This window comes from Chiloscyllium plagiosum, chromosome 19 (assembly GCF_004010195.1).
Source record: "Chiloscyllium plagiosum isolate BGI_BamShark_2017 chromosome 19, ASM401019v2, whole genome shotgun sequence".
NCBI lineage: Eukaryota > Metazoa > Chordata > Chondrichthyes > Orectolobiformes > Hemiscylliidae > Chiloscyllium > Chiloscyllium plagiosum.
In genome coordinates this window covers 68,590,106-68,606,242 of record NC_057728.1, presented here as the reverse complement: position 1 = coordinate 68,606,242, position 16,137 = coordinate 68,590,106, and the positions used below count along the sequence as shown (strand labels likewise).

At 42.9% G+C, this 16,137-nt stretch overlaps 1 protein-coding gene across 3 annotated transcripts in view; it reads right to left on the bottom strand.

The window, feature by feature from the left end:
* Positions 1-16,137, bottom strand: part of gucy1b1 (guanylate cyclase 1 soluble subunit beta 1) — a 194,181-nt gene that overhangs the window by 31,716 nt on the left and 146,328 nt on the right. For all 3 annotated transcript variants that reach the window (XM_043708804.1, XM_043708805.1, XM_043708806.1), the window contains one exon: positions 10,618-10,855. In XM_043708804.1, the coding sequence (XP_043564739.1) occupies positions 10,618-10,855 (238 nt within the window). The remainder of the gene's footprint in view (positions 1-10,617; positions 10,856-16,137) is intronic.

Here is a 16,137-nt window from a genome sequence, read left to right as displayed (position 1 = left end):
TCTGCCACTTCTCAGCCCATTGGCCCATCTGGTCCAGATCCTGTTGTAATCTGAGGTAACCCTCTTCTCTGTCCACTACACCTCCAATTTTGGTGTCATCTGCAAACTTACTAACTGTACCTCTTATGCTCGCATCCAAATTATTTATGTAAATGACAAAACGTAGAGGACTCAGCACCGATCCTTCTGGCACTCCACTGGTCACAGGCCTCCAGTCTGAAAAACAATCGTCCACCACCACCCTCTGTCTTCTACCTTTGAGCCAGTTCTGCATCCAAATGGCTCGTTCTCCCTGTATTCCATGAGATCTAACCTTGCTAATCAGTCTCCCATGGGGAATCTTGTCGAACGCCCTACTGAAGTCCATATGGATCACATCTACTGCTCTGCCCTCATCAATCTTCTTTGTTACTTCTTCAGACTCCACGCACAAGTTCCCTACACTATCCTTGATCGGCCCTACCTCCTCCATTATCATTCTCTTATTCCTCATGTACAAGTAAAATGCCTTTGGGTTCTCCCTAATCCTTCTTGCCAAGCCTTTTTTGTGCCCCCTCCTGGCTCTCCTCAGTCCATTTCTGAGCTCCTTTCTAGCTAGTCTGTAATCCTCTAAAGCTGTACTAGATCCTTGCTTCTTCCGTCTTATGTAAGCAGCCTTCTTCCTTTTGACGAGAAGCTCCTCTGTTCTTGTCATCCAAGGTTCCTCAATCTTACCTCTTCTTACCCGTCTCAGAGGCACAAATTTGTGCATCATTCGCAACAACTGCTCCTTAAACAGTCTCCACATGTCTGCTGTGCCCTTTCTGTGGAACAATTGCTCCCAGTCTGCACTTCCCAACTCCTGATAGTATCATAATTTCTTTTTCCCCAATTAAATATCTTCCCTCGGTAACTGCTCCTTTCGCTCTCCAAGGCTATGGTAAATATGAGGCAGTTGTGATCACTATCACCAAAGTGTTCTCCCACCGCGAGATCTGACACCTGTCCTGGCTCGTTGCAGAACACTAATTCCAAAATGGCCTCTCCCCTTGTTGGTCTGTCTCATACTGAGTAAGGAAACCCTCCTGAACACACCTGACAAAAACGGCTCCATCCAAACCAACTGCACTTAGGAGGTTCCAGTCGATATTGGGAAAGTTGAAATCACCCATAACAACAACCCTGCTACGTCTGCATTTTTCCGGAATCTGCCCACCTATGAGATCTTCAATTTCTCTACTGCTATTAGTCAAGATGTAGAGTTTAAAACCAGGAAGTTTATGCTAGAACTGTCGAAAAAAATTGTTTCAGCCACATTAGAGTATTGTGCACCAGATATTAGAGTATTACAGCAGGTATGGGACTACTGGACAGAAGGCAGACAAGATTTATCAGGATGTTGCCTGGGCTGGACAGCTTCAATTATGAAGAGAGACTGGACAGACTAAAGTTATCTTCCTTTGAGCAGAGAAGATTGTTAGGAGATATGATTGTGATTTATAAAATTATGAGGGACATTGATAGGCCAGTCAGGAAGTAACTGTTCACCTTGGTGAATTGATCAATGACCAGGTGACAGATTTAAGGTAAGAGCAAATGGTTCAGAGGAAATGTTTGGAAAATGTTTTTGTTTTACTCAGAAGATAAAACATAGAACATAATAGAGAAGGACAGGCCCTTCAGTGTGGTGGAAATCTGAACACACTGCTCATAAGGTTGGAAAAAACACTAATAACATTTAAGTAGTAATTTTAATGTGCACTTATGATGCTAAGACATACAAGGCTATGGACCAAGTGCTTAAAAATAGGTTTAAAATAGTTAGCTGGTTGTTTTCGACTGTCTCAGACTCTATGTGCTGAAAGGCCTTTTTCTGTGCGGTAGTCATCTATGGTGCTGGTCTGGGTATGCTCTCTGCATTCTTCATAGAACTAGGCCTGATCCCTTGGCTTGATGTCAATGATGCAATGGAAGCTCAGGTTGCTATTATCATAGTTCTGAATGGCACGGTGCAAAAGAGCTTCCAGAGTTCCACAGTAATTTTTCAAACTGTCCTCTGATGCACTGTTGGAGTTTACAACATAGATCACAGAAAAGTACAGCATAGAACAGGCCCACGGTGTTGCGCCGAGGATTATTCATAATCTAAAATAAAGTAACCTAACATATGCACCCCTCAACTCACTGCTGTCCATGTGCATGTCCAGCAGTCACTTAAATATCTGTAATGACTCTGCATCCACCACCTACGCAATGCATTCCACGTATTCACAATTCTTTGCATAAAGAACCTAGCTCTGATGTCTCTTCTATACCTTCCTCCTAATATCTTAAAACTATGACCTCTCGTGCCAGTCAATCCTGCCCTGGGGAAAAGTCTCTGGCTATTGACTCTATCCATGCCTTTCATTACCTTGTTAAAAAATCACACAACACCAGGTTATAGTCCAACAGGTTTAAGTGGAAGCACACTAGCTTTCGGAGCGCCGCTCCTTCATCAGGTGATTGTGGAGGACACAATTCTAAGGCAAATTTCTAACTGAAATTATACATTGTAAAATACCTTGATTGTCTGTTGAGTCTTTCATCTGTTCGAATACCATGATAGTTTCACTTCTTTTGTGTGTAAATCACAAACCTTTTCTTAACTTGCATTCTCAGGTTAGCTGTAACAATTGATGTTAGCTGAACAATATCATTACCTTGTATACCTCAATCAGATCACCTCTCTTCCTTCTTCTCCAGAGAGAAATGTCTGAGCTTTTTAAGACAAGCCCTCCAGTCCAGGCACCATCCTGGTAAAACTTCTTTGCACCCTCTCCAAAGTCTCCGTATCTTTCCTATAATAGTTATAGAGATGTATAGCATGGAAACAGACCATTCGGTCCAACTTGTCGATGCCGGCCAGATATCCCAACCCAATCTAGTCTCACCTGCCAGCACCCGACCCATATCCCTCCAAACCCTTCCTATTCATAATACCTATCCAAATGCCTCTTAAATGTTGCAATTGTATTAGCCTCCACCACTTCCTATGGCAGCTCTAGGGTGATCAGAACTGGACACAATATTTGAAGTGTTGTCTCACCAGGGTCTTGTAGAGCTGCAGCAAAACCTCGCGACTCTAAAACTCAATCCCCCTGCTAACGAAAGCCAAAACACCACATGTTTTCTTAACAACCATATCCACTTTGGGTGGCAACTTTGAGGGATCTATGTACTTGCACACCCAGCTCCCTCTGTTCCTCCACACTGCCAAGAATCCTGTCTTTAATCCTATATTCAACATTCAAGTTCGACCTTCCAAAATGCATCACTTCGCATTTATCCAGGTTGAACTCCATATGCCATTTCTCAGCCCAGCTCTGCCTCTTGTCTATGTCGCGCTACAGCCTGCAATAGCCCTTAATACTGTCAACGGCACCTCCAACCTTTGTGTCATCTGCAAATTTACTAACCCACCCCTCAACCTCCTCATCCAAGTCAATAATAAAAACTATGAAGAGCAGAGGCCCAAGAACAGAGCCCTGCGGGACCCCACTCAACACTGACCTCCAGGCAGAATACTTTCCATCTACAACCACTCTCTGCCTTCTGTCAGCCAACCAATTCTGAGTCCAGATAGCCAAATCTCCCTGTATCCCATACCTCCTGACTTTATGAATGAGCCTACCGTGGAGAACCCTATCAAATGCCTTGCTGAAGTCCATACACACCACATTCACTGCTCGACCTTTGTCGACTTGACTCGTCACCTCCTCAAAGAACTCAATAAGATTTGTGAGGCATAACCTGACCCTCACAAAGCCATGCTGACTGCCTTTAATCACAATATGCTTTTCCAAATAGTCATAAATTCTATCCCTCAGAATTCTTTCCAAAACTTTGCTGAACACAGACCTAAGACCGACTGGTCTATAATTGCCAGTGATTTCCCTATTACCCTTCTTGAAAAGTGGAACAATATTCGCCTCCCTCCAATCCTCCGGTATGATTCCTGCGGAGAGTGAGGAAGCAAAGATCTTCGCCAACGGCTTACCAACCTCCTTTCTCAATTCCCAGAGCAGCCTGGGATAAATCTGGTCTGGCCCTGAGGACGTTTCAATCGTAATGTTGGTCAAAATTTTCAGTATATCAATCTTGATATGTTAAGTCTGTTTCCCAGGTCCTCAAAGTTCTCATTCACAACATGGTCTCTTTCCTTAGTGAAAATCGAACCAAAAAACTCATTTAGGGCTTCCCCTATCTGCTCAGACTCCATGCACAAGTTCCCTACGCTATCACTGACCATTCTCTTATTTCTCATGTATGAGTAAAATGAGTTTGACTCAGGTATGAGCTTGATGAGGTTTCACTTTGTGCTGGGATTGGCACTGCAAACACAAAACTACAAATCAATCATTCTCAGGATGGCATCATTCATCTTCTAACTATTGTCACTGTCAGCGTCCTTGCTACTGTCTGTGAGTCAGCCAGCTCACTTCATTGCCCATGTCAAGGTTGGCCCTTCTAGGGTCCGAGTTGCCAGACAACATCAAAACATCTATGTGCTGTTTGATGTCTGGCAATCAATGATCTTCTATCACAAGATCATAAGGAGTAGTAGGAGCAGGCCATTCCTCCCATTGAGTCTGTCCAGCCATTAAATATGATCTCATTGTGGTCTGAACTGTTCTGCTTACTGCCATCCCACCTCTCCTTCCGTTAAAAAGCACGCAGAATCAAAGCTTCATGAACAGAGGAATAAAGCATTAAAAAAACAAGTTATGTTAAACATTATAATGCAATGGTTTGGTTTAAATTGGTATACTGAAGCAAGTCTGCATGTCAAAGAAGATTTATTACAAGGACAGATAAGACGGAGGTTCTCTGTACAGCCATAGAGATATAGAGCTGTACAGCATGGAAAGCGGCCTTTCAGTTCAACTTGACCATGCTCACCAGATATCCTAGATTAATCTAGTCCCAGTTGCCTGCATTTGGCCCATATCTCTCTAAACCCTTCCTATTTGTATATATATCCAGATGCCTTTTAAATGTTGCAATTGTACCAGCCTCCACCACTTCCTCTGGCAGATCATTCCATACATGTACCTCCCTCTGCATGAAAAAAATTGCTTCACAGATCCATTTTAAATCTTTCCCTTCTCACCTTAAACCTCTAGCTTTGGACTCCACCACTCTGGGGGAAAATACCTAGTCTATGCATCCTAACCATGCCCCTCATGATTTTATGAACCTCTTTCAGGTCATCCCTCAGCCTCTGACAATCGAGGAAAAACAGCTTCAACCTATTCAGCCTCTCCCTGTAACTCAAACCATCCAATCCTGGCAACATGCTTGTAAATCCTTTCTGAATCCTTTCTGATTTTTGAGTGGGAGCAGCGACCGAGTTGAGGTGAACCCGGGAGACTACAGCTAAGGTAAGAGTTTTTTTCAAAATTACTTACCTGTAGCGGGCATCGGTGTTTTGTTTTCTCTCTCCTTCACAGAAAGAGCGGGAGCAGCAGAGGAAGTGACGGCAAGCAGAGGGGCAGCCGGGAAGGAGAACTGTGAGTATAAATACTCACTGTTTCACCACCAACGGTCATTTGAGTGGGAGCAGCGGCCGAGTTGAGGTGAACCCGGGAGACTACAGCTAAGGTAAGAGTTTTTTTCAAAATTACTTACCTGTAGCGGGCATCGGTGTTTTGTTTTCTCTCTCCTTCACAGAAAGAGCAGGAGCAGCAGAGGAAGTGACGGCAAGCAGAGGGGCAGCCGGGAAGGAGAACTGTGAGTATAAATACTCACTGTTTCACCACCAACGGTCATTTGAGTGGGAGCAGCGGCCGAGTTGAGGTGAACCCGGGAGACTACAGCTAAGGTAAGAGTTTTTTTCAAAATTACTTACCTGTAGCGGGCATCGGTGTTTTGTTTTCTCTCTCCTTCACAGAAAGAGCGGGAGCAGCAGAGGAAGTGACGGCAAGCAGAGGGGCAGCCGGGAAGGAGAACTGTGAGTATAAATACTCACTGTTTCACCACCAACGGTCATTTGAGTGGGAGCAGCGGCCGAGTTGAGGTGAACCCGGGAGACTACAGCTAAGGTAAGAGTTTTTTTCAAAATTACTTACCTGTAGCGGGCATCGGTGTTTTGTTTTCTCTCTCCTTCACAGAAAGAGCGGGAGCAGCAGAGGAAGTTGGAATGAGCTGCCAGAGGAAATGGTGGAGGCTGGTACAATTGCAACATTTAAGAGGCATTTGGATAGGTATATGGAGGATAGTGGGTTAGTGTAGTTTAGGTGGGCTTGGATCGGCGCAACATCGAGGGCCCAAGGGCCTGTACTGCGCTGTATTCTTCTATGTTCTATGTTCTATGTTCTATGAACCCTTTAAATTTCACAACATCCTTCTAATAGGAAGGAGTCCAGAATTGAATGCAGTATTCCCAAAGTGGCCTAACCAATGTCCTGTACAACCTCAATATGACATCCCAGTTCCTAAACTCAATGCTCTGACCAAAAAAGGAAAGCATACCAAACATCTTTCTTCATAGTCCTGTCTACCTGCAACTCTATTTCAAGGAACTATGAGCCTGCACTACAAGGTATCATTGTTCAGCAGAATTCCCCAGGACCTCACTAGTAAGTGTGTAAGTCCTGCCCTGGTTTGCCTTTCCAAAATGCAGCACCTCACATTTGTCTAAATTAAACTCCATCTGCCACTCTTCAGCCCATTGGCCCATGTGATCAAGATCCTGTTGTAGTCTGAGGTAACCTTCTTCACTGTCCACTACACCTCCAATTTTGGTGCCATCTGCAAACTTACTAATCGTACCTCCTTTGTTCAGATTCAAATCGTTTATATAAATGATGAAAAGCACTGGACACCATATCAATCCTTGTGGCACAACCCTGGTCACTGGCTTCCAGTCTGAAAATCAAACCCCAATCATCACTCACTGTCTGTCTTCAACTTGCAAGCCAGTTCTGTATCTAAATAGTTAGTTCTCCCTGAAACCCACGTGGTCTAATCTTGCTAACTAGTCTACCATGTGGAACCTTGTTGAACGCCATACTGAAGTTCATATAGATTACATCCACTGTTCTGCTTTCATCAATCCTCTTCGTTACTTCTTCAAAATAATCAATCAAGTTTGTGAGACACGATTTCCCATGCACAAAGCCAGGTTGACTATCCCTAATCAGTCCTTGTCTTTCCGAATACATGTAAATTCTGTCCCTCAGGATTCCCTCCAACAACTTGCCAGCCACTGATATCAAGCTCAGCGCTCTATTGTTCCCTGGTTTTTCCTTACTACTGTTTTTAAATAGTGTCACCATGTTAGCCAACCTCCAGTCTTACAACACCTCACCTCTGACTATGAATTATATAAATATCACAGTAAAGGGCCCAGCAATCACTTCCCTTGCTTCCTACAAAGTTCTAGGGTACTCTTGATCAGGTACCAGGGATTTATCCACCTTTATGCATTTCAAGCACTTCCGCCTCTGTAATACCGATATTTTTCAAGTTATCGCTGTTTATTTCCACAAGTTGTGTAAATTCCATATGCTTCTCCATAGTAAACACTGATGCTAAATACTCATTTAACATCTCCCCATCTCCTGTGGTTCCACACAAAGGTGGCCTTGCTGATCTTTAAGATACACTATTCTCTCCTTACTTATCCTTTGGTTCTTAAATGTATTTATAGAATCCCTTTGGGTTCTCCTTAACCCTATTTGCCAAAACCATCTCATCTCCCCTCTTTGCCCTCCAGATTCCTTTAAGGATATTTCTACTACCTTTACATTCTAAGGATACACTCAATCTCTGCTGTCTGTACCTGACATATACTTTGTTTTTCTTGACCAAAACCTCAATTTCTCTAGCCATCCAGCATTCCATACATCTACTACCTTACCCTTCACCCGATCAGGAACATAAATCTGATGAAATTGGAAAAAGTGCAGAAATGGTTAAACAGGAGAAATGCTGAATGTTCGTGAAGGAATAAATAGGGAATGGAACTATTTTCACAGGCAAAAATGTTTGCAAAGATTAATGAGAATAGCTCCAGATAGGAGGAACTTGAGCTACATTAATAGTTTAAAGAAGTTGGCACTGTTTTTCTTGGAGAAGGCTGACAGATTTTATAAAAGCATTTGAACCATGTAGGGTCTCGATCTAGAAAAGAATTGTTCCAATTGACAGTAAGACAGAGAACAAAGGTTGGTACAAATTTAAGGCAACTGACACACAAGCAAAATCTTTTACCTGCACCATATAGTCTGGATCTAAAAAGCACTGTAGAGCAGAGAATTGAGAATTGAGGCATATTAACCAGAAAAGGAGAATGTGCGAGATTAGAGGGAATTTTTTTTAAAAAAATCATAGAATCTCTAAAGTGTGAAAGCAGGCTGTTCAGTCTATTAAGCTGCACTGACACTCAGAGGAACATCCAAACCAGACCTGTCCTTTCCCCCCAACCCTACCCCTACATTTTCCATGGCTAATCCACCTACCCTGAGCATTCCTGAACACTATGGGCAATTCATCATGGCCAATCCACCTCAACTGCATATCTTTGGAGGAAACCCAAGCACCCAGGGGAAATCCATGCAGACTCAGGAAGAACGTGCAAACTATTAATGTAGCAAGTCACCTGAGGCTGGAAGTGAACTCAGGTCCCACACACTGTGAGGCAGCAGTGCTAACCACTCAGCCACTGTACTACTCTATTGGGGAAGGTAAAAGGTATAGCATCAGGTGAATGCTCATTCAGAGAGACAATGAAAATGTAACAGGCTGAAGGGCTTTCTTCTTATCCTGTAACAATCTTGTGATTCAATGAATCGGAAGGTACAGGCAAGAAAATTGAAGATAAACTGATAACATTATTGTTTTCATTATTCCTTTTTTTGTCAAGCAGAGTACTGTTAAGATTTGGTTTGGAGGTGCCAGTGTTGGACTGGGGTGGACAAAGTTGGACCAGGTTATAGTCCAACAGGCTTATTTGGAAGCACTAGCTTTCAGAGTGCTGCTCCTTCATCAGGTGGTTGTGGAGTATAAAGTTGTAGGACACCAGAATTTATAGCAATAGTTTACAGTGTGATGTAACTGAAATTATATATTGAAAAAGACCTGCGTTGGCTCTCTCACCTTTTAGAATGGACACGTTGGTTTCAGTTCTTTCAGATGTAAATCCCAGAACTTTATTAAAGTTACATTCTCAAGCGAACTTTAACAATAGGTGCCATATTGGCCCAAATAATGCATTGAAGGTGTGAGGTGCTCTGTACGAGGCTGTCTGTGTGTGCCCCAATGTTCAGACTGACTCTGATCTAAAAAAGGGATTTACAGAACCTTCCAGGAGAAAGTGAGGACTGCAGATGCTGGAGATCAGAGCTGAAAATGTGTTGCTGGAAAAGCGCAGCAGGTCAGGCAGCATCCAAGGAGCAGGAGAATCGACGTTTCGGGCATGAGCCCTTCTTCAGGAAAGAAGAAACGTCCGAAATGTCGGATTCTCCTGCTGCTTGGATGCTGCCTGATCTGCTGCGCTTTTCCAGCAACACATTTTCAGCATTTACAGAACCTTACATGGATTCATGCAGTTTTTGAGCAAAATAAAATGTAATTCTGCAGCTACAAATTTTAACGTTAAGATTTGGAATTAACTACCAGAAATGGATGCCAACAATTTCATGACTGAGTTTCAAAATGGATTTGAATAAAAAACGTCAAAGAAAAAATCTTTTGTCATAGAAAGAATAAATTGGACAGATCTTTCAAAGAGCTGGTCTAGGCAGACATGCTTAATGACATGCTTAATTCCATCTATGCTGTGTAATTCTACCATTTAAGACTGAGGCACAGCAAACAAGGCATGATAATTTTGCTGTCGATTATCATTCCCACTGACTGACATTCCAGGCTGGATTTTCAAACAAGTGCAATAACTTGTTTTGGGCAGCACGGTGGCACAGTGGTTAGCACTGCTGCCTCGCAGCGCTAGAGACCTGGGTTCAATTCCCGCCTCAGGCGACTCTGTGTGGAGTTTGCACATTCTCCCCGTGTCTGCGTGGGTTTCCTCCGGGTGCTCCGGTTTCCTCCCACAATCCAAGAATGTGCAGGTCAGGTGAATTGGCCATGATAAATTGCCCGTAATGTTAGGTGAAGGGGTAAATGTAGGAGAATGGGTCTGAGTGGGTTACACTTCGGAGGGTCGGTGTGGATTTGTTGGGCCCAAGGGCCTGTTTCCACACTGTAGGGAATCTAATCTAAAAACTGGCTGATGCCCTGTTTGCCTGCTTTCAGATGTAAATGGCAGTGACTCCACTAGCTCTGAAACCCCAAACTGGGCGCAGTGAAGCCTTTTCATTAGTTTCACTTATTTGATGACATAATGTGTTCCACAGACAACCCGCCCTCCCAAAACTAACTACAGCCTACAACCCAATGAAGATTGCACTGTATTCTGTAGGCAGTAGGAAGCCAGTCCTCCAGGCAGCCAATTTTCAAATCATTCTCACACCCATTTCTACAAGCAAGAGAAAATCTGGTCCTCCAAGTCAGAAGCAGAGTTTTGAAATAGCCAACGATATGCAGGAAACTAAACTATAATTCAAAATTGAGTTAAGTAAAAAAAGTGCAACCTACCTTATATACATAAGGGTTCTTGCGTGAATCTGTGAGGATGTCAAACTTTGTATAAAGATCATTGAGGAGGTTAACAATTTTCATAGCTCCCTCAGCTGAGGCATGTTTACTACAGAATGTGTTGAATCCAACAATTCCACTGAAAAGGATAGTTACATTATCATATCGTTTAGCAGGAATTGGGCGTTTATGTCTCAACTCATTGGCAACAGAATGGGGAAGAACGGAGTACAGCAACCTGGAAAAAATAAATCGACATTCAGATGAATGGAATGTTTTCAATAATCATTAAAAATCGAAATTTCATAATTAACTTTAAGCCATACTTTAAAAATAGTAACAAATCATTTTTCTCTACTTTTACCTCAATACTGACTTCTTTAGCAGTCAATGTAATTAAAAATCAGTCCTGTTCAGAATTACATTCAAAATATAAACTGTTATCAATATTCCATTGGACAGGTCATTTTGGTGTGGTGGAAGAGAGCTTGACTAAGTTGAAAATGTTATAATTCAAACAAAAATATTGCATATGCAGATTCAAGCTACTTTGTTTACTGTTCAAGTAATATAGAATTGAAGCATAGAACAGGATTTTTCAAATGTCAAAGTTTCCTGTTCCTCCAGTTGATAAGGGGAATGCATTCCTACTGCTACCTCAGAGCCAATTAATGCTGGAAGAAGCATTAAATGTTTGGAGTTGGAACTTCAGTCCTTTACGTGGGAGGAAATCCTGCCTCAGGGTGTTTATGGTCAATAAGATTGGCCAGCAACTCTGTAGTCACAGAAACAGCATAGCCAAAATGGGAATACCAGGAGTCCCCAGATTCAAAGACCCAGAGTTCCTAACCAGGTAAGTACAGGTCGTCTAACAAGGAAGGAGGTGAGACACAGTGAGGTTGAGTTGTTGACGCACCTGCAGGAGATGGAGGTCAAGCAGCACCTATGGGAGGGCAGGGCAAACCTTGTGGACAGGCTCTCGAATGTGGAGTAGAAATCCTTGAAGAAGGTATCACTTGTCCCTTCTCATCTGGAAACAGGATAATTTGCTGGGCTTCATTCTTGCTCATGAAATCCTGGCAGCTTCAAAAATTGATATAATACAGGAAAAGAGCAAAAAAACTGCCTCACAGTACCAGGGTCCCATGTTCGATTCCAGCCTCAGGCGACTTGTGTGTGGAGTTTGCACATTCTCCCAGTGTCTGCGTGGGTTTCCACCCACAGTCCAAAGGTGTGCAGGTCAGATGAACTGGACATGCTAAACTGCCCATCATGTTAAGTGCATTAGTCAGAGGGAAATGGGACTAGGTGGGTTACTCTTCGGAGGGTCAGTGTGGACTTGTTGGGCCGAAGGGCCTGTTTCCACACTGTAAGTAATCTAATCTATTCCTGAACTCTATTCAGGCCTCTACCTTATTCTCTCTCATAAGGCTGTAATGTTCTCCCTTATCAGCTACACTACTCTCCCATCTCTTACACACCTCTCTATCTTGACTGAAATATCTAAATGCCCAAATGTTAAGCTGCCAGTCTTTTCCCACTCTCAACCAAGACTCAGCAAAAGCTACAACATCATAGTTATAAACTAGTAAAACATGTTCTAAGTTCATCTAGATTGTCTGTCATGCTCCTCACATTTAGAAAAATACATGTCACACTACCACTCCTGCTGTTTTCCGTAACCTCTCCCTGTCAGATCTTCCTCTTAGTCTTAGTGGCCTGAATTTCTGATTCCTCCTTGATGATGTTACTTGCTGATCTATTGCTCTGGTAGCTCCAGCTTCCCCACCACCACCAAAACCTCACCCACTAGTTTAAGACATCCTAAATGCCAATAGCAAAACTTCTAGCCAGGATTTCAGTGTTTAGATGCAAATTCCACCTGCCGTGGAAGATCTTCCAATGGTCCACATATCTGAAACCCTCCATCCTACACCAACTCTTTTTAACTTTATTATCTTCCTATTCCTAGCTTCACTAGCACATGGCACAGGGAGTAATCCTATGATTACAGCTGTAGAGATCCTGTTTTTCAACTTGCTACCTAAACTCCTTTTGCAGGGCCTTATCTTTCTGCCAATGTCATTACTATCAATATGCACCACAACATCTGGCTTCTCATCCTTTCCCTTCAGAACAGCCTTGGCCCACTGAGAGACATATCCCACCCTGGCACCAGAGAGGTAACATACCATCACAGAGTCTCACCTGTAGCCACAGAAACACCTATTTTTTGCCCCTGTCTATGGAGTCCCCTATCACGACTGATCACCTATACTTTGATCCTCCAGGTGTACAACAATGCCAGTCATGTTGCTTCTGATCTGGCTGCAGCTGTTGCTCCCTCCCTACACCCCCAAACTTTGTGTAGCCCTCACTGGTGTGACAGCCAGCTTGCCATCAGTGACATTCTGACCCTTCTGGATGCTCCATACTGAGTCCAGCTGCAACTCCAGGAGCTCCATGAAGCAAATCAGGAGCTCTAGCTGAACACACTTCTTGCCACTTTGAACCCAAACAAATTAATCAACCTTATCAACTACAGACAATAACTATGTACTTCTATCTTTTTTCAAACACAACTCACTCAGTCTGCAAATCTGTTCCTGAAAAACCAAACCTATGTCATTTTCTGAGTCGAGACATTACCTTTCGAGCTTAGGTTTGCTCTTAAATTGAGCTCTGCATGACTGATGTCTACCGTCGGGTTTGTTCTCCTTTGTTCTGTTGCTGCTTGGAGTAACATTGGTTCAGGTCCCACTCTTCAGGTATTCATCCTGCTGCTGCTGTTCAGCCCGGGATTCACTGTCCTTCTCTCTATTGCGATAGCTCTCGCTGCTCGGACTGATTTCCTGTTTTCAGGAATCTCTGGACCTGTATGCCAAATCCCTTTGTAATATTAAAGCTTCTCAGGGTTCTGCCATTTACTGTAAACATGCCTCTGTGTTAGATCTTCTAAAATGCATCACCTTACATTTGTCCACATTAAATTCTATCTGCCATTTCTCCATCCAATCTCTAGCTTACCGATATTCTGCTACATCATCTGGCAATCCTCCTCATTATCCGCAGCTCCCCCAATCTTTGTGTTGCCAGCAAACTTACTCATCAGGCCACCTACATTCTCCTCCTAATCAATACATACATTGCAAACAACAGGGTCCCAATACTGATCATTATTTGTCCACTTAAGAGTCTCAACTGGGGTGAGGCAGTTTGGTTATCTCAGACCTTGGCCAACCCATCATAAAATGGTGAAGAGATCTAGGCAAGTAGAAAAACGTCATTCAGGATCTTCCTGGCCCTCCCTCACCTGCAAACATAATTGTGGGGAATGAGAACATTTTGCCTTTGGATTGGTCTCCATCAATTCTGTAACCATTCAGCCCATTTTTTTCATCTGCTGACTCTCTACAAGAAGTAAGTTTACAAGTTGCACCCGTCTTGTTTCTGCAGCTCTGCAAATTCTCTTATGAAAGCCATAATTGTATTTACTTTCATGACAGGATTACGCTTCCGATCCTAACCACTCACTGTTCAAAAGATTCTTCTGTTTGCTGTTGCTGTTTTCGCCAACCACCTTAAATCTGTGCCATCAGGTTATTGTACTTCCACCAATGCGAGCTGTTCCTCATCCACTATGTCCAAACTCTCATGAGTATGACTATTATCTCTTCAATCATCAGCCCCTAGAGGAGTCACCTAAGATAGACAGCAGTACCTGTTGGAGTGAGAAACTGAGAAGGACCTCAACATGGGTAGTCAACAGTACCTAAAGGAACTGCTAAAAGAAGGATCCTGAGACTAGCAGTCAGCTGCACCTAGAGAAGCATATGAGAAAAAAATCCTGCTTTCTGTTTTATTATGTCCAGTTTGAAGTAAATAGTCTGGAATTTGGTTTAAGACATGGCTGTGAGGTATGCCCATCCTATGCCAGGTTAGAGGTCGTGGGCACCTCATCGTGTTATGGAGCAGATCAAACCCCTCAAAATATATTTAGAGGGTAGCCTGACCCCAAAAGTTTCTTATTTTAGAAGGCAAGTGTAAGGCATTGTGTCTTGGATCTAATTTGATTGGTCAAACTAGCAGGCTTCAAACAAAACACACCTTTTTGTTTCAAGATCGCAACATTCCAAAAACACATCCGTGGCAGAAGCCAATTCAGTAAAACACATTGTCTTATATTCAACATTTCTCTCATCCTGGGGGAAAGAACATCAAGAGAAAACTCAGATGCAGAGCACGAGGAACAGCAAGAGCGCAAGCAGGAGAGAACGCAAGTGCTTTGCTGTAGCAGAGAGAGTCGTATGGCACCTTCCAAACTCCTAGGAGAAAGTGAGGTCTGCAGATGCTGGAGATCAGAGCTGAAAAATGTGTTGCTGGAAAAGCGCAGCAGGTCAGGCAGCATCCAAGGAGCAGGAGAATCGACATTTCAGGCATAAGCCCTTCTTCAGGAGAAGGGCTTATGCCTGAAACGTCGATTCTCCCGTTCCTTGGATGCTGCCTGACCTGCTGCGCTTTTTCAGCAACACATTTTTCAGCATCTTCCAAACTCCTACAGCTACTGGAAGTTAAACTGAAATCCTGGTTTTGGGGGACCTGCTTCTATTGTTCCAACCCTTTTGAGAAAAGACAAAGCGAGCTCGACTCAGAAAAGACAGTTCATCTCCAACTTTACAACACTGCTTTCAAAAGAAACATGACAGTATAAATCCTTCTTAAAGGCCCCCATCTCATAAAACCTCACCCTTTAAAGAAAAATAAACTGTTGATCTACAAAGATGCCTTCATTTTTAAAATCTCTAATCTCAAGTTATTAGGATGCACATTACATTGACTCTAAGCATGCGACCATTTGATACTACAGTCTAATTCACTTCATTTCTTCCACCACCGAACACCTTTGACTTCCTTCATCACAGGTGTGACAACATCTTGCCAATTACGTTTGCTCACCCTGCCAAGTATATAGTATTAAAATTGACTGGCTGCCATAATAAGCTCTATCCAAATAGTCTGGATTATTTATCCAACTGTCTCAGACACAACATCAAGTCAAGGTCGCTTTCTCAAATATGGAATACTTCTGTTGATGAAAAATACCCAAAAGGTCTTTCTGTCTTCTCATTGTCATCTTGCAACAGTAGAGAACCAACACCTTTGTCACTCACACTGATAACCACTTTGAATGGCTTTGCATAATTAGGTGTGGCTAACACAAGGGTAGTCGTTAACACAGTTTTCAGGTGGTCAAATGCCTTCTGACACTCTTCCAAAACATGGTCCAAATGTTCCTTCCATGTGTGACCAAAAAACCACCAGATCGTCTATGGACACCACACAATTTGATTAGCCCAAAATGACCTTTTTGGTCAGTCTTTGAAAGGTGGCTGGTGTATTCTTCATACCAAATAGCACGACTTTAAATTAGTGCAGTTCATTCGGTGTCACGAAAGCCAACATTTCCTTCACCTTCAGATAAAAGTACCTGCCAGTATCCTCTGAGTAAATCCAATTTCT